The 22,877-nt window shown below is 40.3% G+C and overlaps 1 protein-coding gene across 2 annotated transcripts in view; it reads right to left on the reverse strand.

The window, feature by feature from the left end:
- usta (uronyl 2-sulfotransferase a) overlaps nucleotides 1-22,877 on the reverse strand; it is a 51,541-nt gene that overhangs the window by 3,567 nt on the left and 25,097 nt on the right. For both annotated transcript variants that reach the window (XM_071479311.1, XM_071479312.1), the window contains 4 exons: nucleotides 20,451-20,494; nucleotides 13,825-13,980; nucleotides 6,535-6,614; nucleotides 6,285-6,438 (listed from right to left, as the gene is read on the reverse strand). In XM_071479311.1, coding sequence (XP_071335412.1) covers nucleotides 6,285-6,438; nucleotides 6,535-6,614; nucleotides 13,825-13,980; nucleotides 20,451-20,494 — 434 coding nt within the window. The remainder of the gene's footprint in view (nucleotides 1-6,284; nucleotides 6,439-6,534; nucleotides 6,615-13,824; nucleotides 13,981-20,450; nucleotides 20,495-22,877) is intronic.

Raw genomic sequence — 22,877 nt, forward strand, 5'->3', positions numbered from 1 at the left:
CTGGGAATCTGGTGAGTGAGCAGTAAAAAACACCTCCGCTGGCAGGGGTGTAAACAAGGACTAAAGGCAAGAAACCACGTGTATATGAACATGTATTACCTTTACGATTGTGTTCCTTCTAGACAGTTACACAGGTAAAGTTACAGTCACTCTTTTATAAGCTTTTTCTGATGTATTTCTGGCTGCATGTTAACAATAGCATGATGATGTGAAGTCTGTTTTGATGCAATTTTTGATCTTTGAGACAGTTGGCGACAAAAACCGATAGACCAGGATGACTATACATGTTTCTCAAGCTCCTTCTGAGGTAGCAATGACAGGGTGAGTGTGAAGGTCTGCACAGATGTCTGCATACATAAACCGGGATGACATAAATTATGCACTTGGTCAGTTATTCTTTCCTTGCAGCTGAGCAATGTGGTACAATTGTATCTCTGATTCATCGAGTGGCTGCGGGGTTTGTTTGAACTATATGACAGACTACTCTGAGCTGTACTATGCATGGCGAACAGGACTTATTGGTGATCAGTGAAGCAAACCACTGGAAAGCTCTTCAAAGAAACCACAACAAAACCCCAGAGGAACCTTTAGAAAACAGTTCACCATTGTGCTGTTGTTAGTGTACGGGTCGTGTCCGGACTTGTGATAAGTTTGCCCCGCTTTTCTTTGATTCATAATTTATAGGAACAATTTGTGGTTCTTCTTGTGTTTCATTATTTAAAGAATGGCAGTGTCAGTGCATCTGGTGTAATCAATTATGAGTACATCTCCCTGTCCTGCTGCCTACATTATCTCAAAAGATACAATACAATACTAACATTTTGGCAGCATATTCTGTGTGAGAAACTATAAGCAACATGCAAAGATACCTGAACTAAAATACAACAGTTACAGTACATTTCACATACACACTCTAAACTTGCCATGCTAATAAATAGACACTGGGAATGGAATTCGAATGGCTTTTTCTGCCTAATGCAGCACTGCACTAAAGCTTCCAAGAAAATCATTACGGGCCAAATTAGAAACAGAAAATGTGTGAATAAACAAGTGACAGCCGAAGTCAAAGAAACAGAGAAAGGCGGACAGGAAGTGACACATGTGACGCCATTCCTCGACACACATGGCTTATAGCCAGAAGGTCCCTCCTCTGCTTTTCTCTGACACTTGATACAGGGCCCTTATGCCTCTACATTTAGAGGACCTCTGGGAATCCAGCCACAACTCATTTATATACAACTACGTCCAATCAAATACGCACACACACGGTGGACAGACAATACACAGTTTCTTAAGAAAGCCCCATTAGTATTTTAAAGAGAGTTCCTGTGTGCACACTCAGGCTCATTGTTCCTATTCTCAGTGTGGATTAGGCCAACTGAGCAGTCACAGAAACTGTAGCAAAATAGGCCCTAATCTCTACAACGGCCTCCTGTTTCACTGAATGGACTGTGTGCATGAATTAAATCAGGAGTATTTGATGATGTAAACCTTTCCCATGGGACAGTTTGACTTGGTTTCCATCAGAAAGCATGGGAGTAGTAGACCTCGGTCAGATCATATTCAAACCTGCAATAACAAATTTCTTGGCCACTCGGGGGCAGTGGAGGACAAGTTGTAAACACAACAATGACATATTTTTGGCTTTCAAATTGACCCTTTGAACATGTTAGCGAGCAGTTCCACATCCAGCAGTTATTGAGCAACAGTATCGTTCGAGTCATGTTGATGAATTCAAGTCCAACATTCAATATCCTTTTTTTGTTTTTGTCTTTAGCTGCTAAAATGTTCCTCCATGCTTGTTACCTTTTTCTGTCATTTGGTGCTGGACAGGTAGCATACAGGGTTTTTTTTTCTTTTTAGTTTTTTTTTGCATTGAAGACAACTGGCTGCTGCAACCCAAAGCTACACTGATGAAAGAGGTGAAAGTGAACCGAACACTACAGCTTAGGGCCGTAAAACCAAAAGAGTAAGACAAGAGATGCTAAAAAAACTGGGGGGGGGGGATGCAAAGTTGCGTAACCTCACAGTCACATTAATAATTTAAAAAAAAACAAACATATATATTGCTACTTTGTCAAGACCCAATTATGCAACCAGTCAAGCTTGTCTCGGTTTCACCTTAGGCAATAAACTCTGCGACAGGTACACCACCTCAGTGTGTCTAATATCAGTGCATGCTAGGGCATGGTTGATGCCAGGAAAGCCTTTCTTATTTTGTGTGCACTTATTTGTTAAAGTGTGTGTATGTGTCATTGCAAAGACAGAGAGCAGATGATCTTCACTTGCCGTGGGAATCTCACCTGATCGGACCAGTATTTTTGAACCGTGAGAACTCATCTGTGTTCATCGGGTTCAGTAGAGGCACTGCATTACTTCACGGATGCATGTAGTTGCATGTGTATTCGCATGTGTATGAATGCACACCAATGCACACATGTTACTTCCTGGTAAGGCAAATATATATATACTGAACTCTATACAGTAGCTAAAATAATCTGGCCAGATCAATCTGAGTTGTCTTTTTAAAACCCACTTCCATCCCAAATAAAAATAATTCAGGTCTTAAGTGACAGTCCACGCATGTGCTCAGTCCTGTGTGAGAATATACTCAGTACACTCTGCGTTCAAGTGTCCAGTGCATGCCTTTGTATAGTGTAGTGTATGTGAGTGTAAAAAGGGGTGTGGGGACTGACGGAAAATCCAAGCCGACCACAGGAATGTCTCAGTAACACGTGCATCAGGTTCCCTCGGCCCGCGCTAGCAAACTGACAGTGTTCTTTCATTGACACCCCCCATATCCACCCAGCGCAGGGCTGGCAGGTCTAATACACACCAGGCAGGGGATATATCCAAGACTAGTCTGAACTCATGAGTGTTGACATAGCAGGACACACATGCTGATACACACACATGTATTTGAAGTGCTATGCTTGTGAGGACACTCATCTCCTGGCCTAAAATCTGGACCTAAGGTCTCCACACAAGACACAGAAACTTAAGCCTTATTTTGGATTTTAACATCGAAAGTGTTGCTGAGGATAAGTGCTGAAGTCTTATTGCTTTGGGTTGCTGATCTGTCTGGTGGAGTGAGTCCCACTAACCCTCTCGAACCCTTGGATGTGTGTGGACAGCTGCTTCCATCTCACAGAATCTGAAAGCTGGACTCTCTTCACAATTTCCACATAAAGTTTAATCTTTAATCCTTAAACCTAATCTACGTAAAAGGTATACGTCAAACTCCTTAATATTTACACCACACATCAGCCTGTGTCTGTCTGTGACTCTAAATGCTGATTCCTAAATTCATCCTTTTGCCAGCGATAGTGTTTTTTGGGGACGTTCAGTACATTTTTGGGTATATACAGTTTCAAGCAGTTGTATAACTCTACCAATGCTAGCATGGCACGTGCTTGCAGCTACTGTTTAGAGATATGATTTATCAAATAACTGCAAGCTGTTTTTGCTGATGAGGTAAGCTAGGTTTTTGTAGTTGCTATTGAGCACAGTCAGTACAAAGAAATAATACCAGCAACAGCAATGTAAAGCAGTAAGAAGAGAAAGCAAATCCAGCACCACTGAAAATATGTCTTTTCAGCTATGGTGCCATCTGAGAGACACTATGCCAATGCAGTGACATGACGTCTATGCATTTGGTATGCAGCAAAATCAAAGTTGTAGATATTTCCAGAGTGAGTTCTAGATTGTGGTAGATTGAGTTAAATAAAAGTGATGGGGAAGAAGGCAAAACTTACAATACACTTTAGTGACTCAAGGGGAAAATATCACATCACATTTTCTAACTACCTAAAGTACAACAAAATGCCATTACTTTGGAAGCTTTCAGCCAGTTTTTAACCCTGTCTAGAGCATTTGGTCCTCATAAGTACAGGAGAGTGAACACACACACACACACACACACACACATACACACAGGTAAGTCAGTCTACAGCCACATAGCCCTCCCTCTCCCCTTTAACTGTAGCAAGGGGCCCCCGTGGTCTGCATACTTTAATAACTCAACTCACATGGTCCAAAACTCCAGGGAAAGCAGTGCAATACTTAATTACACCCAGTCAGACTCAAGCCAGAATGACATTCACTCCTCCTGTTAGCCTCTGAATATGGCTGCAGACATGGCCTTCTGAGCTCTCAGAGTCTCTGGCAGTACAGAGGACCATAGGAATGTACCTGTGTTTGTGCCTGGATATTAATTTGCCATTAAATCTGGACCAGGTGTTGATAGAATTATTGCCCTGATCTCTTTTTAGTGCTACAATATTTGATATTTTTGCCTATTTTCTCCTAGTTCAGCATGTAGCTGTTTGTTTTACTTAAGGGGAATTCCAATCCTACATTAAACCCATCACTCCTCTGCCAACTGTACTGTATGAACCTGTACTCAAACTGTATTTAAGTGGCTCCTCCACAGTGTAAAACTCACACAGAGATCAAAAAATGGCAACTCGGAAATTAAAGTACGCCTCCAAATGGCAAGAACTGTAAAATGTGAGATGCACTGCCTTTATTATGGTGCTACAGGGGTAAACAACTCTGCAAGGCAGATGTAGGATACCAAGTTTCTGATGTGGTTATACTAAATCGGGTCTCTAATTGGAATCATAATAAGATTTAAATATTGGGTTGGCATCAGGCTGCCATGTCCTTACAATTTGCCTTTCTCCCTCCAGCAACACCACGTGTAGAACATCTTCAAAGAGAGTAGAATGTGGTTTTAATATATTTCTGTACTCAAGAAATTCTCTGCTACTTATATATTAGCATTTAGGAAGTTAATGTTTGTCTCAAGATAACAACAAACACAGATACAGAGATTTCAGTGATCTAGCTGACACACTATGTGCTATTTATCAGTTATTTAATGAATGAATGAATGGATGAAAACACACAAAAAAAGCGTGTCAGCAGGATTATTTTCTGGTTGCGATTCTTTTCTGGAGGATCAAACATCAGCGTGTTTATACAACAAAGTACAACAACCAGGATCATTACTGCTTCTCTGTGCTCCAAATACTCCTTTTTATACATTCCTCCATAATTATAATGTACATCAAGGTCATACCAGACTAAGAAATTAGTATATAACATTTCAATTCATGTCTCAACTGAGCTTTAGGTTATGAAAGCAGTTGGACTGGAGCCAAAACAGATACAAATTCAAAGTACCGTTATTGGCAAGCCAGTGACTCAGTCATAAAATGACTGTGCAGCTCTGTCAAATACTGCAAACGCATTAGTATTTCAAACCATAAACATCCGTGGCATTGATTTAGCTAATGTCCATATGAGAATAAATTGGCTTGTGGGCACTAAGACTGAGATGAAAGGCAGATAGAGGGGAAGAAGGCTAAAAGATTCAGTATATGCTTGACTCTTGAAATAATATTGTTATAAAGTTCCTTGCATCGGGCACTGGTTCTCTTGGGGTCACAACACGGCAACCAAATGTGGTGCCTCCCCAGAAGCCACATTTTAAAGCTGTAGCTTAATTACAAGTGCCGTGTATTTGCTATAGCTAGGGCCATATTGTTTAGTTATGTGAATTCAATCCTCAACATTTATCAGTGGGAAAAATTGCTCAAATTAATATTTAAAATTGATTTCTTTAAGAACTGTAAAAAAGAACATCGGACTTGCCAGAGTAAATCTATTCATCAGTTCTGCACATTGGCATTTGGTGAGACCTTGTCATTTCTCCTTACCACAAATAAAAAATATGTAACAGTGAAGGATGCACAGCTTTGAATAAAAAGAAAATGAGCCCAAACCACACCTACTGACAGTGAATTATTTTTACTGTCATTTTTATTATAATCAAACATCCTTAACGCTGATGTTTTTAAGGTGGTTGTTTTATTTTTTATTTTTATTATTTCATTTGTTTGGTGTATGTTTTTTTCCAGTGTATTCTCTCTGGTAGCAAAGCCACCATGCCACATTGTGATTCTGCACTTTAAATGAAATTGATTGAGTAATTGATTGACTGGATTTGTCCTGAACCAACCCCTCACCATACTCCGAGGCTGATGCAAAGCTTTGGCCACCAAACTACAGCTAATCAATCAACAAGCCCCATGTACCTGCACAGAATGTGTCTACACTTTCTCTCAAGCAGAGACATACAGTATTCAGTTATCCTTAATGAAAGGTGGTGCATGTCCCACTTATGTATTGAGCAGACTCATATCATTGGCAAATTATTAGTATCTTTTTCCACAAGGAAGAAACATGAATCAACTGCTGCCTGAAAACAAAGGCCTCACCAGGTATCTCTCATCATCCTTCATCCCAGGAGTGCGGATGAGGTGGTTCTGCTCGCCCCTCCAGTCACCAAAGCGACGGAAGAAGTAGTTTGAGAGGAACCGGTTGATGGGGTCCCGGATTATGTTGATATAGACCGGCTGCTCTATCCTGAACCTGACAGAGAGAAATAAAAAATACAAGTTAACACGTGCTGCCCGTCTGAAACGACATATGGAATGAAACAAATACAAGTTAACGTATTTGCTGTACCTGGTGAAGTTGAGGAAGTGGACATGCCGTGTATAAAGGAATGGCTGAGGGATATTACTGATGTTCTTCATGAGATCCACCTAAAAAAAAAACAAACACACACACACAGTTAATTTGACTCACAGAATTAATGAGAGTAAAACAGCATCTACCAAAGATTTGTGCAACCAACTGAGACGCGTGGAGATCCAATTCTAACTGTCAATGCATAAAGTCATGGTAGAAATCTAACACTTATTACATTAACAGAAGATAGCAAAAACCATATGCAAGACTTAAAACAGAGAGCGGGTCTGCCTTATGCTGATGGAGACTTCCTAATGAACCCAATACAAAGAAAGAACAAAGAGCATCTTCAGGTGTTGTCAAATGTAAACAAGAATATAGAGCCTGAGGTTGAATGTTTGAAATGAGCATGTTACCAGGGATGAAACGATACTTTGGCTATAGATTTATGCAGCTGTAGGTCCACCTTAATTTGATTCATATAATCCCCCATTGCAAATTGACCTCACCACAGTTCGAATCTCTGCCTGGACTGCACAACTGCATGAAGTAATGTCATTGTTTTGTTCATCTGACAATATTCATCACCATAGTTCTAGTTTCCCTTCGGCCACGTCATACACAGGAAAGCCAACATTTCTAAAGCTGTTATTCCAAGTTTCTTTCTTCCTCTGCAGAAAAAAAAAAAAAACAAAAAAAAAAACAAGACAAAACAACACATCCCAAAGGCTTTCTAGGTCTGCATGGAGAGACGGGCTAACAGTAGCCAAAACAAACATGAGATATCACAGTGGTGCCGTGTACAGTTCAGTGCAAGTCCCTCACATGAGCTCTTTGACTGGAGGCCATGCAACTGAACCCTAATTCCTAGTTATTCCTCACATAAATAGCTCCATAATGGAATAATTATGTATGTGAGATCCAGTTATCTCAGTCACGCATGTACAGTAAGAAATATGTGACAATTAAAGTTATGTCTCTGCATCAGTGGAGCAGACAGAAGGTATAATTTTAAAATAACAAAAACACAGAGTAATGATTCAGAGTCATGCCCGTCTTGTCACGAACTTGACAATAGGTTTAAACAATAGGTTCATATATATATAAATAAGAGCTATAAGAGATTTACTATCACATATTGTACATACTGGATTGGTTATCAGACAATCTACAATGTATCAACTTACTCTTCATGTGTGAAATTGACCAAATCTCAAATATCTGGACATTAAGAAAACAGATTTATTCAACTGAAAATACCGAAGTGTTTCTGCCAGACTACACAAGGTAGAACAGGCCAAGTGCTGGAAGTGTCAGACATCCCAGGCCTTTCGGGAATGCCCACAAGGGTAATAGTCAAGGAACTAGTCCATGAATTCATTAAGAGTTTAAAAAGTTTTCCAAAAGTTTGTATATCATGTGAGACCCATTTGTCTTTTTTCATGTTATATTAAATGTTCCTTTTTATCTCCCTAATTTAGAATGACTTATTACACTGTTCTGTGGTCCTTGTCCCAGCTAACTCCACTGCTGCCCTGGGGAGGATGTAGACAGCCACGTGCCACTGCTACCGCCATGTTGTTGCCAGCTGCTTCTTGTCTTCTGCCAGTAAGAATACACGACGGTCCAGTTTGTTTCGTCCTATTCCCCAGCATCCCAAGCCCCACATCGACGAAACCTCAACCAACAAAAAAGCATCAGCACTGCAGAGACAATGACCCGATCCCTCACTGGCTTCCCATCAACAAGCAATACCCATTGTGCTAATCAGAAGCCAAGCCACAGGTGCTGCTAATGTGAATTGAAACCATTTCTCCACAGTGATGGGTGTGTGCTCTGTCCCCGCTGCACACATTGCGCCAAACGACAGGCAGGAATAATGTAAGAAGAACAGGGCAGAATAAAAATAATCTTGTACATGATTAGTTAAAAAATGTAGATTTTAATAGGCAAGCACTAATAAATAATGAACAGCAGCTGAGACTACACATGGGGAATTCAATGAGTCTCTCTGCTACCCTGGCCAAGGACAGAACAAAGCTGGAGAGAAGGGAAAAAGGAGGCATACACGTGGAGAGACAGAGGAAGAGGAGGCTTCAGCAGCAGCTGTGTGAGGGACACCTCATTTTGTAAAGGCTCTGAAAATCCAGATTACATAGAAGGGGACGCTGCCATTGGTGGTCAGAGCAGCCAGAACCTTCCAGCCAACCACATAATAAAATGCTTGTGCATGGCACCTCACATTAAACAATATTCTGTGTTTGCTGTAATCATTGATGATATTGTTGGAAGGCGGAGGTGTGGGAGTAGGGACCTGTGGAGTGGGGACATCTGGCTTGATGCAGGATGCAGGAAAGTGGGAGGAATATTAAAATAGTAAGGGACCTTCAGCAAGATGATAATGCAATAATACTTTCAAAGGTCCACTCGTGTGGCATCCACTCCATTTTTTTGGACATTCAATGCCAGGTGTCTTATTTTTTTGTGTTCAGTATTTCTCAATTTCTACCTTCTACAGGAAAGACCTGTGGTCACAAAACCTTTATCTTTCAGATCAGTGTACTGAAAATGAACTCTGGAGAAATTGAGAAACTTCCCCAAAGCTGCGAGAGCAAAAGAGGACACCACCTACACACACTTAAAAAATTCTCCACACTGGAAACACAGTGGATGAACTTATATGTGAATTATGCATCACAGGGGACAATTGTAACTGGATCATTTCTCGGGTGAGTGCTTGGCAAGTTATTCTTTCCATTCTGGCTGGAGCCAAAACACTATCAATAAAGCACTCCATGAAAACAGATTCTGCAAACACCAAGAGAGAGAGAGAGAGAGAGAGTCTGGTTATTCAGAGGAGACAGGCAGTAGCAAGCTGATTGTGAGAAAACAGAAGGATTGATTAAACTAATCTGTCATTTCGAAAGCTTGGAAAAGTGGCTGTTCTCTACACAAACCAGCAGACATGGCAATAATTTTTCTTTATTTCCTTTTACTTCTTTTCATTTCACATGGCTCTTGACACCAAGAATAAATCAAAGAGGCAAAGAATAATAAAAAAAAGAAAGAAGAATAAATAAAGTCCCTGCTGAAAATTGTCACCTGCAAACTGCATCTTTAAAATCCCAGGCATCTGCTTATTTTCTCAAATCAAAGATTACTACTGTATAAGCACCATAACCTCTTTCTCATTGCTGTCAATCTTACTAGAAAAAATGAGGCTAGTTTCCTTCATACCTGACTCTACTATAAAGGCCATATTCTGTCGTGTCCTGTCTTTACGGACTGAATCACTCTTTATATACAGCCCTCTCTGGCAAACGGCATTGATCTGAGGAACCGTCTGAATGTGCTGCTCTTATAAACTATGTACAGGCACCTGTTACGTCATAGCAAGACTATTTGGACAGCAACAGTAATATGTATACTTGTTTATGTACACAGGGCAGTTAATCTGAGGCCCCAGTCAGATTTGGGCTTCACACTCTCCCTCTTCTCTATAAACTCAGTACATTTCCACTCACTCCGCTTCCACTTTCTGCGGGTGACTCCTTCTATAAAGTATCAATTTTAAAACTTTCATTAGCGCTGTAGAATTTATTTCACTTCGCTGTGTCTCTGCTCAGCTCCACACTCTCTGTCTCTATTAATCCATTTCAATTCAGCATTAAAAACAAGTTTATTTTGAGCAAACTGCCCCCCCTTGACCGTTAGTCCAGACCAATTAGCCCAGAGCTAACCCCTCATGTCCCCTCCCCCACACCCAGGTTGATGTGCAGACCCTGAACACATTTGGCACATTTGGTGAGCTTGTGTGTGTGTGTGTGTGTGTGTGTGTGTGTGTGTGTGTGTGTGTTTTCTGACCCACCCCTCTGGTGTGTCTGGCCAGACACCCCTCTCATTTACCAGGGAGAACTGCAGGGAGACAGAGGGAAAGTGGAGGACAGTCTGAGATTCCAAGCATACCTGCAACCTCCCCGACCCCCACTCCCGTCCTTCCTGAGCCCCCGTGGCGTCCTCACAGGGTTCATCAAGGGAAGAGCCAAAACCACAGAAAGCTTTGACTGCTGCCCTGCATTCAACTCAGTTCAATTTGTCTCTGTGTCTCACATTCAAAAATCAATATGAGCCTGAACAATCAACACTCGCAGTAGAGGATCATTTTAGATATTACAGCAACCGCCCATACATAATTCATGTATCTGTTCAAAGAGTTCTTTTACACAGGAAGTGAGAGCTTTACATCAAAATTAATATCCTCAGTCTGCAAAAAAAAAAAAAAACCCAAAGTTTAAGCAGCCACTTCCAACCAAAATTTCAACTTTTTCTAGCACCAATTCCAATCCAATTTTCAGTAAGTGACCAAAAGCAAACTGTTCCTTTGAGTGTAGCTGTTGAGACGCTACTAGGGAATTACTATTTACAGTCCTGCTTGTACTGGGGCCAGACGCCTCTTGGTGTTTGTGGATCTGTGGCTAAATGATGCAGATACACAAGGCTCAGGGCTGTAGAGCATCTGTCTGCTGGTTAACATTTTTGGTACAGTAAAAGAGAGGAAACAGGATCCCACATAAAAACAGACATACACACAATAAAGATGCTGTATTTCTTTTTCTGGAGGTTTTCAAGGAAGTCTCTCTTTTTTTTTTTTTTTTCTCCAGGAAATGTCTTAAACCTCCCTCTCCCACTAAGCCTGGTCCCCCGGTGCTGAAAGGGACAGATGGGTTACTATGCTATATGCCTCAAATCTGCAGAGGCTCTGCAAAGTTCCAGACAAATAAGGCACCTTCATTTTTTGGCAGCCCACGAACAAGGCATCAACCTTGGGCAAACCCATTAGCAGACTACTGGGAGAGCCAGGAGGAAGATGGTCCAAAAGCTGCACTCCTGAGCCAGAACCACAACTGATGAGACCAGCATCTCTAAACTTAGGCGATGTGCGTCTGCATCTGCATAAGTCAACAACACACAAGACTACACATGCAAATAAACACACAAAGATGGGGACGCACTTTACAGAATCACACAAAAACACAAGCACAGACATCCACTCTAAAACAGACCCCCGCCTTGCACAGACACTGGAATGCACACACTCTTCCTGAGAAACATTGCTAGAAACCATTCACAGAGATGTTTTATGTCCAGAAAATTAATGAGTCTAATGGTGCTCTGCCACTCTGTGTGCAGCCGGTATTTCAGGGTTTGATGAATGGGTAAACAAGTAGCTGTTTCAATATTGACTTTAAACATTTACATCAAATCGGTCAGTAATGGTTATACATATTTAGCATCTGCTTACCATTCACAAATGTTCAGCGGCAGCTTATTCCTGTCAATAGTGTCATGTGAGGATGTGAGTCATTGGTGCAATAAGGCAACGCTTTCTTACCCAGATGACTAAGGAAGATGTTGCATTCATGGGAAGTGTCAGTGGCAAAAGTGTTTATGAGGAAGCCTGGCCTCACATTGGTTCTGAGTAATCAAAATATTTCTTCAATCAGTTCTATTGGAAATAACTCAGCTAGGAAATTCCCCTGGCTTCTACCCTCAACAGGAAATGTCAGAGGTTACATTAAGTCCTGTATTTAAGCACAGTTTGGAGGTAAAGACATTATACTAAAGTATAATGTCAGAAGGAGATATTGTATTTTCATTATACTAATCAATATTATGTATAATAAAATGTAGTTAAAACCACCTTTTTCCTCAACAAACTACAACTTTTAAAATTCTGCATTGGTGTCAAAAAAACAGTAATAATAATCCAATTCATTTGCCCAAGTAATAAAACACAAAAACACAATACATTAAAGGGGGAGAAGAAGATTGTTTTAGGGAAATTACTATACCATATAATAATCTCAAAGTCTAAAATGGGCCATTGCAGATTATGAGTACTTTTACTTTTAATATTTGTTAGCATTTTTCTGTTAATACTTCTGAACCGCTACCTACAGGCAAGTAAATTTAACTTTAAAACATTTACTAGACACAGAGTATGTCTACACTGTGGTGTTGGCACTTTTACGTAACTAAAAGTCCTGAATACACATTACTCCACTGGATTGTTTTTCAACAACACTTCAATACAGTTGTTAGTTGCTCTCACAGGAGCCTGAACCCAAATCATCTGGTCAGCTATATCCTGCCAAAACTAGGCTTGTTTTGGAACTACAACTTGAAGTCATGTTTGCATCAAAACACACAGTGCCCAATGAATCCTTTCCTAATGCAGTTGGAAAACCGTTTCTTTGCACAATTTATTTGTTTATGTCATGAAAATAAAACATCTCTGGGTTTAGTGGAAAGAGTCAGAAGAGAAAGATTATGTGTGTTCAATTGCTAAAATGAGTGCCATTTAGATATGCTTTATGCATATTAGCATTTGCATTGGAAATCCCACGGGCACAGGCCAGCACTTCTTAGTGTCTCAAAAGGCTGCGGTTTTTTAAACGAAAGCAGTTTTCCTTCTGTAAAGCCAACCCTCATGTCCTCGAGATATTCCAAGAAATAATAAAAGCAGCTTCACCATCCTTCGGCCTTTTTTTCACACTAGAAGGAAAACAAACACCGAATGAGCGCCCGCTGCTGTTGTGTTCACTGTGACCACATAGTTAAGTGCACAATACAAATCAATTAAGTTTTTTCCCTTAAGTGTTACCTTCAGTTGGGACACTGTTTCCCTAAGGATTTGACAACAGCCAGCTGCTTTGAATGAAAGGATAAAATAAATGAATTTAGGTCTTCCTGAACTTCATTTTATTTATATACAGATGACGAATGCATAAAGCACTGGCTTTAGAAGTGTTATATGAAGACCACTGGGTCCCACAGGGGCCCAAACATTTCCAGGATCTAGGCAAATTCCATTAGCTGATGAACAAAGTACATGTTCAAAAGCTCCCTTACAGATGCTGAATTAAACTTGGTAGAGACTGTTTTCGTAACCATAAAAACACATTTTCTGAATTTAGGTTTTCCTCTGTCAGCTGTTGCCTCCCCTGTATCACTATGTCAGATATACATTTCTGCTTTGAATACCTCATGTAAAAAATGTTTGAAATGGTCAAAGCAACTGTAACTGTGGGCAATGAAAATGATCAAATAAACAAAAGCCCTTTGCCATTGGTAGTTTTCTATGGAATGAGCTGTAAAGTTAACATGGATTAACTCATTTACATGTCAATCACTACAAGGATTAATGACAAAAGATCATACAAACGACCTTGCATTGATTAAACCTTTATATCCAGCCCTGCACCATCATCTCATTTACCTTACCTGTTCATGTTTCGTGAGGCGTGTTTTATTGTGGATGTCAGAGGAGACCAAGTTGAACTGGTGTTTCTCAGCCAGTAACCTCAGTAAGATGACCACTGTCCTGCTGCCACACTTCCCCACGCGGTTATAAACCACCTGGCTGGGGAACGGGAGCACCTACAGACACACACATAAAAACAAACACATGAACAGAAAAATAAAGAACTAGAATTATTGGCTTGCGGTTGTATGCCTAATTCAATCAGTCAAGATGCAGTTCACGACCATGTCTGTCCAGATTTGGATATTCAATAAAAGGCATTCATTTAAAAAATAAATAAAATAAAATAAAATTTACTTAATTAAATTACATTGAGTTAAATTTACATTATAAATGAATTTTTATTAATTCATTTTTAAATGTAATGAATTAAAATAATTGAGTGAAATTAAATTAGTAATATGAATAAAATTGACTGAAAATAATTTAATTGTATTAAATTAATCAACAGTGACAGTGAAAATAGGAAATGTTGGGAAAGAAAATATAGGAGTGGTACACAACAAATGGACTTGCTGATCATCTACCCAAATGGTAGATTAGTTAAATTACTAATCGACTTAATTATATTGCATTGCATTACATTCATTAAAATAAATTTAATTAAATTAAAATACCAAAAAAAATGTTAAATTAATTAAAATAATTACATTATTAGATTTGATTAAATACATGATATATATATATATATATATATATATATGCTAAATTTCCTAAATAAAATAAAATTGAGTTAAATTAATTAACTTATATTACTTTTTTTTATACAGTTTACATCCTGTCTGTCAGAACTTATATAATATATGTAGTGATGTAGTGAAGACTTTGAAGGAATTTAATAAAAGGTATTAAGTGTATTTTTATTATCCTTGAGGTTAAATGAAGCCAAATTTGAAGACATTCCCTCAAGGTGTTCACAAGAGTGGGACTGACGCAAGGTCCCAGTGGAGAATGGGACGGATGGATGTACAACCCAGAAACATAATCACCATATCACCACCATAAGTTGCTGATACGGAGGCAATAAAGGGAGTGAAAAATGAATTGAAACGAAATGAAAATGAACTATTGATACATTAGTACTTTTTCACGGTGTAATATCACTGATATTAAAGAACATGTTGTTTACAAGTATAATAAGATATTTTTATACAAATTTTACTGATATGTGTCTTAGCACATTTTTGAGGAGCAGGATTGTTTTGCGTGTGTGAAAAGTGTGAAAAGTGATACAAAGAGGACAAAAACTGAGGAAATTCATCAAACACTGCTGCCTCTTTTTCCAACCTTTGGCCTCTGTTTCCCACACCTACTTTCCCTGGGGCTGGACTCAGTTGACCCTGCAACATATTCCCTCTCAGCAACAAAACACACAAACACAAAGACTGAGCACAGAAATGCCAGTATCATGTTCCCTGCTCATATACTTATTCCTCCCTTCAACTCCGTGAGTCAGACACTCAGTGACTTCTCTGTAAAGTGATATTGATGCAAATTTTTAGTGTCACACACACACACACACACACACACACACACACACACACACACACACACACACGCACGCGCGCACACACACATCATGAGTCACCAATTAAACAAGAAGCTCAACCATGATTCAGACCCTCAGATAAAGTGGATGTGAGTGAGTAAAAACAGATTTGTTACCATAAGTTTGCTTGTAGGAAGGAAGAGGTTGTGGCTGACATGAATATTCAATATGAGACTCAAGAATGCACTAATTATGCAATTATCTCCAAGGGCCTACTAAGTTTAAACAAATGGCCCCTTAAGAATGAAGGCTATCCAAGCAAATTTACCAGTGAGATTAAGAGTGAAAGAAAACAAGGGGCAGTTAAAGGAATTAAAGGAGGAATGGAAGAGAGGAAGATGGGTTACTTAAAAGACATCTGGAAGATTTCTCTAAAACATGATAGAGATCTACCTCAAAAAAACAAAGACAGATCACTTCTGTTGTTGCCTTGAAAACTTTTTCCCCTCCTCTCTTCAAGTGAAGCCTTCCTGTAAATCAGATGGGGGAAAATGCAGCAGTGATAAATTCTTGTTGGCATTCCCAGTCTGGAATGGTGATTGTACTTTTCCCAGGGGGTTTCTGGATATTTGAGAGACAGTGTGTTTGGACGTAAGTCTGACTGACTGAATTAACTAGTTTACTGGATAATGAGGTGGCTAGTTTATGAACAATTAGGATAGTTTTGTAGGTGACTGAATGACTGACTGGCTCATGACGTATCTGAGCCCTCACCTGCTTGTTTCTCTCTCTGCTGTGATGAAACTATTACTCATCTTTAGTTAATCTCAGTGATCTTTAGCTCTGCTAGTAGTTTCCACACCACGGCTCAGCATGGACACACAAACACACACACACACACACACACACACACACACAGACTTATTTTGTCCTGTCCCACCCAAGAACAGCAAGAACAGGCTCAGCAAAAACCGAGAAGGCCTCTCTGAATGTTTGCCAGAATCCAGTGGAAAGACAGGGAAAGCAACAACAGGATGGAGAGCGAAGACGGAGGACAGAGAGAGTGAGGAGGATGAACTATTTGGAAGACAAACTGAAGGGAAGAAGGGTATCAGTATCAGTCTGCTCACAGGTCATCACTGTCTGCATTTTCCCTCAATCTCACTTCCTGCTTGTTTTTCCCAGAGCCGTGGTGGTTTTACCCTGGGTGTCATTAGAGATGAACTGGCTTGACACAATATGAAAACGGGATGCACAGGTACATTTGCCCCAGGAGGGAGGAGGGTGTACTGGAAATCTGTGCTCTCTCATAGATCAAAGTAATTTTATAGATAAAAAATTGGTGGTGTTTAAAAACAAACACAAAATCATGGTCAGTGGTTGCAATTTCACTCAGTTTTGGGAAAAGATCTCAAGCTGATGGGAGAAGGTTCTCTTGGACAGCAGTCCAGCATTCCTCAGTGTTTGCCAAGTAACTACAGACTTCTGAGCTTATCACAATAATGAGGCAGATGAAATACATGCAGTGTTTTGCAGGGCAACATCCCCCACTGATATGATGACAAATGACTGTCAGACCTCTAACAGCCTGGTGTTGTATAATACAAGAAAAACATCAGAGATGCCGTCAAGAGTCCAAATCTCCCGTCGGCATTGACAGCACTGAAAGGGCAACCTTTTCAGCTTGTGCTATTGTCGCTCCCGCTCTGTAGCGCCTCGGTTTATGATGCTCGCTGTGAGAAAGGTTTGCAGTGTCTGCCAGTGAGGGATTTTGTCAATAGTCGGTTTCCAGTCAAATTATTATGTAACAGCACTGTTTTCCTCTGTGTCTGATCTGGGCGCTCCTCCTCCCATGAGTCTGGCTGTTGTTGTGGTATTTACAGCTCTGGCGCATTCGAGCCAATATCAAGCAGACACTGAGGTGATAGAGGAGCCCTGCACCTTTCCTCTCTCTCACGCTCTCTCTCTTCTACTTTCGCTCCTCTTAGAGTCTTTTCGAGGTCCCTGCCCACACACACACACACACACATACTTGCACCAAAACCTCCAAAGGCGTCACGCTGTTTTGCAACATTTTCAGATATGACATGAGCTCAACAAACATACGCAAAATATCGTCTCTGTCTCGTGGCCTGACCAGCCGTCTCTGCAGAGAATGAACTGAACTCTGCTAAATGTCAACTTCAATCATCTAACAGCAAGATTTGACAACATGTCCATGGTTTACCACATATCAGGACCACCGCACACACACTCATTCATCTAACCTGCACTCTGCTTTTGGGAAATACTGCTTTGCTGGTTTTAGTTAAGCTCTACTTCGGGTTCATTGCTCTCCACTGTCAACTGCTCATCCCACACTGAGTGGAGATCCGCATGGTAAGGTTTCAGTCAATGCACAGTGGATATTCTCAGCATTTCCTTTCATTAATTATCTATCCATTCATCTCCACTCCGAACCAGAGACAGAGACATTCCATGATCAAAGCAGTGGCAGTACAGTATGTTTTTGCGATTTACGATGAATTGATTTTCAGTTGCTGAGAGGAAATGGGAAACTGCCTAATCTAAAACTAATGTTTTACACTTGTAGAAATGCAGAAACATGATATGTGTGTGACAAATGGAGAGTGAAACGCTTTTGTTCAATATCCAATAATCTGTCATGCTTTTATGGACATTAGCTTGTACATTAGAATGTTTCAGAGTGAAAATGTCTTTGATTTTGTCTTGTGATTTCATTATATATGGAAAATATCAGCTCACAACATCAGCAGAGCTTATCTATCGCCACTCACTTCTTTACAGACTCTCCAAAGACATCTCAGCTTCCTCTAAAGAATAGAATATATGGTGGCTATAAACTGTTCTGTTTTGGATTTAGTGCAATAAGGGAATTAGGAAAAACATGTTGGAAAATGTGCTCTATAAAATGATATTTACACATTTTGTGAATGTGTAAAAGTGTAGACATTCTTGCCGTGCTTCCATACACATAAAAACTCATAACGCTATTCTGAGAGCTGCGTGGTTTTTCCATGCACTCTCATTTACATTGAGCTTTCAGCTCCATTTTTAATCTTTCCCTACATTTACCAGAATCCCCATCCTTCTGCGCGCACATGCTGTAATGCGACCAACCTCTGCTGAATCTCATTGCAGTGGGATGTCAACAAAAAGATAATGAGAGATGTGGCTGATGCAGTGCTCGCCGCTGACATGGCATCAGCATCATCCGTCTGGGAGATGAGATGACGACAGATATGGAATCAATCAGAGTTAGCAGCTAATGTATAATCACTGTCAGCCTGGTCTGTGAAAATGGAGGCAGTATGTAGTTAGAAAAGCCTCTGAAGCTACCGTGGTTGCAAAAGACAGCTGCAGTCAAATTTCATGTCACAGAGCCAGAGTGAAAGGCAGGAGAGGCAGAATAGTTTATTGATTTCAAACTTAGAGAACGTGATGGGGTTCCAGAAATAAGCGGTAAGTTCATTTCAGTTATATCTCTGGGGGTCAGGGGTCAACCAAAACATAAAGTAACAACAAAAAATAACAACAGTTTTCTGCATTTAAATGCATGTTTATAAATCTACCAACATAACACATTATGACACAATAGGTAGTCATGCTTTTCACAGCAAAAAATTGAAATTGTATGTAAATCGCTGTATTATTTATTAATTATCCCATCTTAAAATCACATTCATTTTCAGTGGCTGGTAATGTTCTATTTACATCTTTGCTAACTTTCAATCTTTACTTGATGTCGACTTCTAGTGTCTCAATAATAATTTACATTCATTTTACCTGAAACCTGGGGCAAAGGAGTCAATATTCACTGCTCAGATTTAGTACATAGAGTACATCTCTGGTAATGGCTGCTTCTGACATATAATAACAGTTCTTTAATTGCTTAACAACATTCAGAACCTAAAGAAATAACCATTAAGTGAATTCATTTTTATCACTCCCCTAAGCTTCTTGGAGACGTTTCCTTTCCATTAGAATCCCACTTTTCTGTGTCAAAATGAATTCCAGAGCTTCTGTGTTTGTATAATGTAAATATTCAGAATCAATTGCCTCAGGACACAGTCAAGCTGCTACACGCTCAACTTTATCCTCAACCGGGAATGGAAACCAATTTAGATTTATGAGCCTTAATTTACATTAAATTTTAGCAAGCACTATAATATTACAAGCTTGGCCTCCTACCTACAATTTAGAGACTGAATAGCAAACAGTAAACTGGCCTTGTGAGTCTGCTGTAAGTGAATAATAAAGGTTTGTTTCAGATTATTTCTTTATTAAAATTATTTATATTTTCCCTGAAAAATAAAAGTGCTGACAAATTCCAACAATGTCTCCACAGTTTCCTTCATATAAATAACCCGTCACTGTTATCTGTATGAAACAAGCTCTGTGGCTGCCTGGTCTGGCTTTGTGGCCAGAACAGGCTTTTCAAAGTAAACACATAACTCACAAACAAAGCCCACATGTGACCTCACTGAATCAAAACAGCTGCTCATGTCAGCCACAAACAAACCTGTGACCAAACTAGATCAAGTCTCAGGTTAGCTGTGTGCCAAAGTAAAAAAAAAATAAAATAAAAATCAATAACTCCATCACTAAAAATTGAAAAGGAGTAAAAATGATGAAGAGTTGTGAGGAATGAGGTGAAAATGAGGCGGTGACCGATTAAAGAACTAGATAATGAACAAGGGGCAGACGGAGGAAGAAAGCAGTTGGCAGGGAGAGAAAGAGGGAGCACAGAGGAGAGATAGTCATGCAGACATGGCAGCTGGATGAATACAAGGCCCCTGTGTCAGCACTGTGTGTGTGTGTGTGTGTGTGTGTGAGAGAGACTGTGTTCAGAGCATTACTGTAGCACTGAAGCCAGGTCTAGTTGGTATTTAGAGTGAGTTTACATGCAGCACCCTCACACAGACCTAACCCTTATCCTGAATGGAATGAACTGGCTTGGAAACACGGGGCAGCACATCAGAGACAGGGAGGTCAGGACAAAAAAAAAAAAGGAAAAAAAATAGGGTCAAACGAGGAGAAATGGTACATGACATTGAGAGACAGAGGGAAACTTACTCTTGGAGCAGGGGGTCCGTGGTCATCCAGATATGTGGATTCACCTGCAAAGGAGTACATGCACCAGGATTAGGAAATACAGCGATTTAAAATGAAAAGGACTGGAATACTCATTCATAACTAATGAACGGGGTCAAAGCCAACTTCATATTTTAGTTTATTAGCATAAAGAACCTGACCAAGACAGTAATGAGCATATGAAGCAAACATATCCCTTTGCACTTCTCAATGGACAAATTTTACAATCATGATAACAATAGAAATACATGTACCAAGTGATCACTCTCTGTTTCGATTACTTGGAAATAAATTGGAATTTACAGACCCTTAAGATAAAGTAATTGTTTCTCTTTCTTCCTCGTCAGTAATCTGTCTCTCGTGTATGTACTTCACGTTTATCCTGAATTTTGCCCAAACCTTATTTGTTTATTGTTGCCACATTAATCAGATTCATTCAATTTAAGTTCCACTCCACCCCCGTGCCATGCTTCTTCACCCTCCAGGGGTCCATCTCACCCTACAGCTTGAGAAACCACATGAAACAACAGGTGGCACTTTGCTTCAAAGCCCAGACGACTGCCCCCTCACCCTCCATCCTCTGCCACAGTCACCCAAAGAAAACAGCATAGCTCTTGTCCATTAAGCGTGAAGATGTCATGATGGGAGCTGCAGCCTACTTATACAACATATACAGAGCACTGTGAAGCTGTTTTATGTGGAAATAATGGAGGTCATTCAAGACTCCGTGCCCGCCCTGCAGACCATTCTCCAAATCCAGCAGCCGGACGCACAGAGACGCATCACTTCCCATCACGTTTACAACATTCAGGTGGTTGGCGCAGGAGAAGGAGAGAACGACAAATGGGAGAGCGTAGGGGGAGTGAAGCTATAAAGAGAGGAAATATTACATAAGAGAACAGTCTCTCTTTGTGTCTCTGAAATGTGATCCAACACACTGATGAGAATAGCAAGATATGATGCACAGACGCACGTAGTGGTTTATAACCAGCCACAGCTTCCCACTTGGCACACACTTGTATCTGTTATTATATGCTGGTGCTGGAAGTGTATTGTATGACTTCGTAAGTACTGTTTATACTTTAGATAATGGTGTGTAAGCTCTGACTAATTAGTCTTATACTGAGATCCAATCTGCCATAGTTTGGCTCTGTTACAACATCTTACACACTTACACACACACACACACACACACACACACACACACACACACACACACACACACACACACACACACACACAATACAGTAACTGTATGGCTTCCTGTGCATGTTGTGGCTCAATAATTCATTAGGTGCTGGATGTATAAATACTGACACCGCAGCTCAGGAGGTTTTTTTAGACTCTATCTTAGCGTCTGTCTTTTTCCCTCTTTTATGTCTCTACACTGTTTTCCTGAGGAATGCTGAGGGAGGCATGTGTTTGTTGCTCTTCTCCGAGGCATTTGAGGTCATGGCAGGGCGAGGATGCAAAGAGGCAGACATTTCTGTTTCTTCTTCTGTCATCCATCATGGACAACCACCCCTCCACGGTGACCACCCCCTCCCCCCTCCCGTGTGTGCTTCTCATTAGCGTTTTGGATAGGGGATTGGAACTCATTTTTTCCGAGGCACGAGGCTCGTAAAAGCTGACAGCTGCCCTCCACCCCCACCACCCACAGAGAGAGGAAAATGAACTTTAACAGCCACTGTACAGTGTACTGTACTCATTGACCCCATTGTCCTCTGATCCCCCATTAGAAGTCAGCAAGGATGATGAGGCTTTCATGGGATTCTTTGGCTCGATGAAGAAATGTCTGAATTCCAAAACAACACTGACCAGGCCACAGCACACTTGGCTGCAACTATGACTTCACTCTGCATCCATTGAAATTCACAAGAACAACCTTCCACACCAGTGCTATATTTAACTAATTAACCATTTCTTCGCACTGATTATTATATTATTATAAGTCACAAACTACAGGAAAAAGATGAATGAATGAGTGTAGAAACAAATACAGGTGCTTTCAGAGGATATCTGGGAAATCATATTCCACGGCCTGGACATTCTTCAGATCTTAATCAGGTGAAGGGACATGTGAGACTGAGAGCCTTCAAAACTGTACTTTGCCACTTAATGTGGATTTGTCATTGTTTTGTCATCCATCTGTACGTAACCCCTGAAAATACAGGTCACGAATGGTCAAGCGGATTAGGAAGTAGAGGCCAAAGGGCTCACTTCAGAAGTTAAGGAAGAATTCACAAATTAAATGAAGGTCAGTGCCACCTTTGAATACATCCTCAAGTTGTGTGTGTGTGTGTGTATGTGTTTGTGTGTCAGTGAGTGACTGAAGGAGACACTAACTGGGTTGTGGGTATGCATAGGCATGTAGCTAAATGGTTAATTGGATTACTGTGTCACAAGATC

The sequence above is a fragment of the Trachinotus anak genome, unplaced genomic scaffold (genome assembly GCF_046630095.1).
Source record: "Trachinotus anak isolate AG129_WGS33_773 ecotype Australia unplaced genomic scaffold, CSIRO_AGI_Tana_v1 ptg000005l, whole genome shotgun sequence".
NCBI lineage: Eukaryota > Metazoa > Chordata > Actinopteri > Carangiformes > Carangidae > Trachinotus > Trachinotus anak.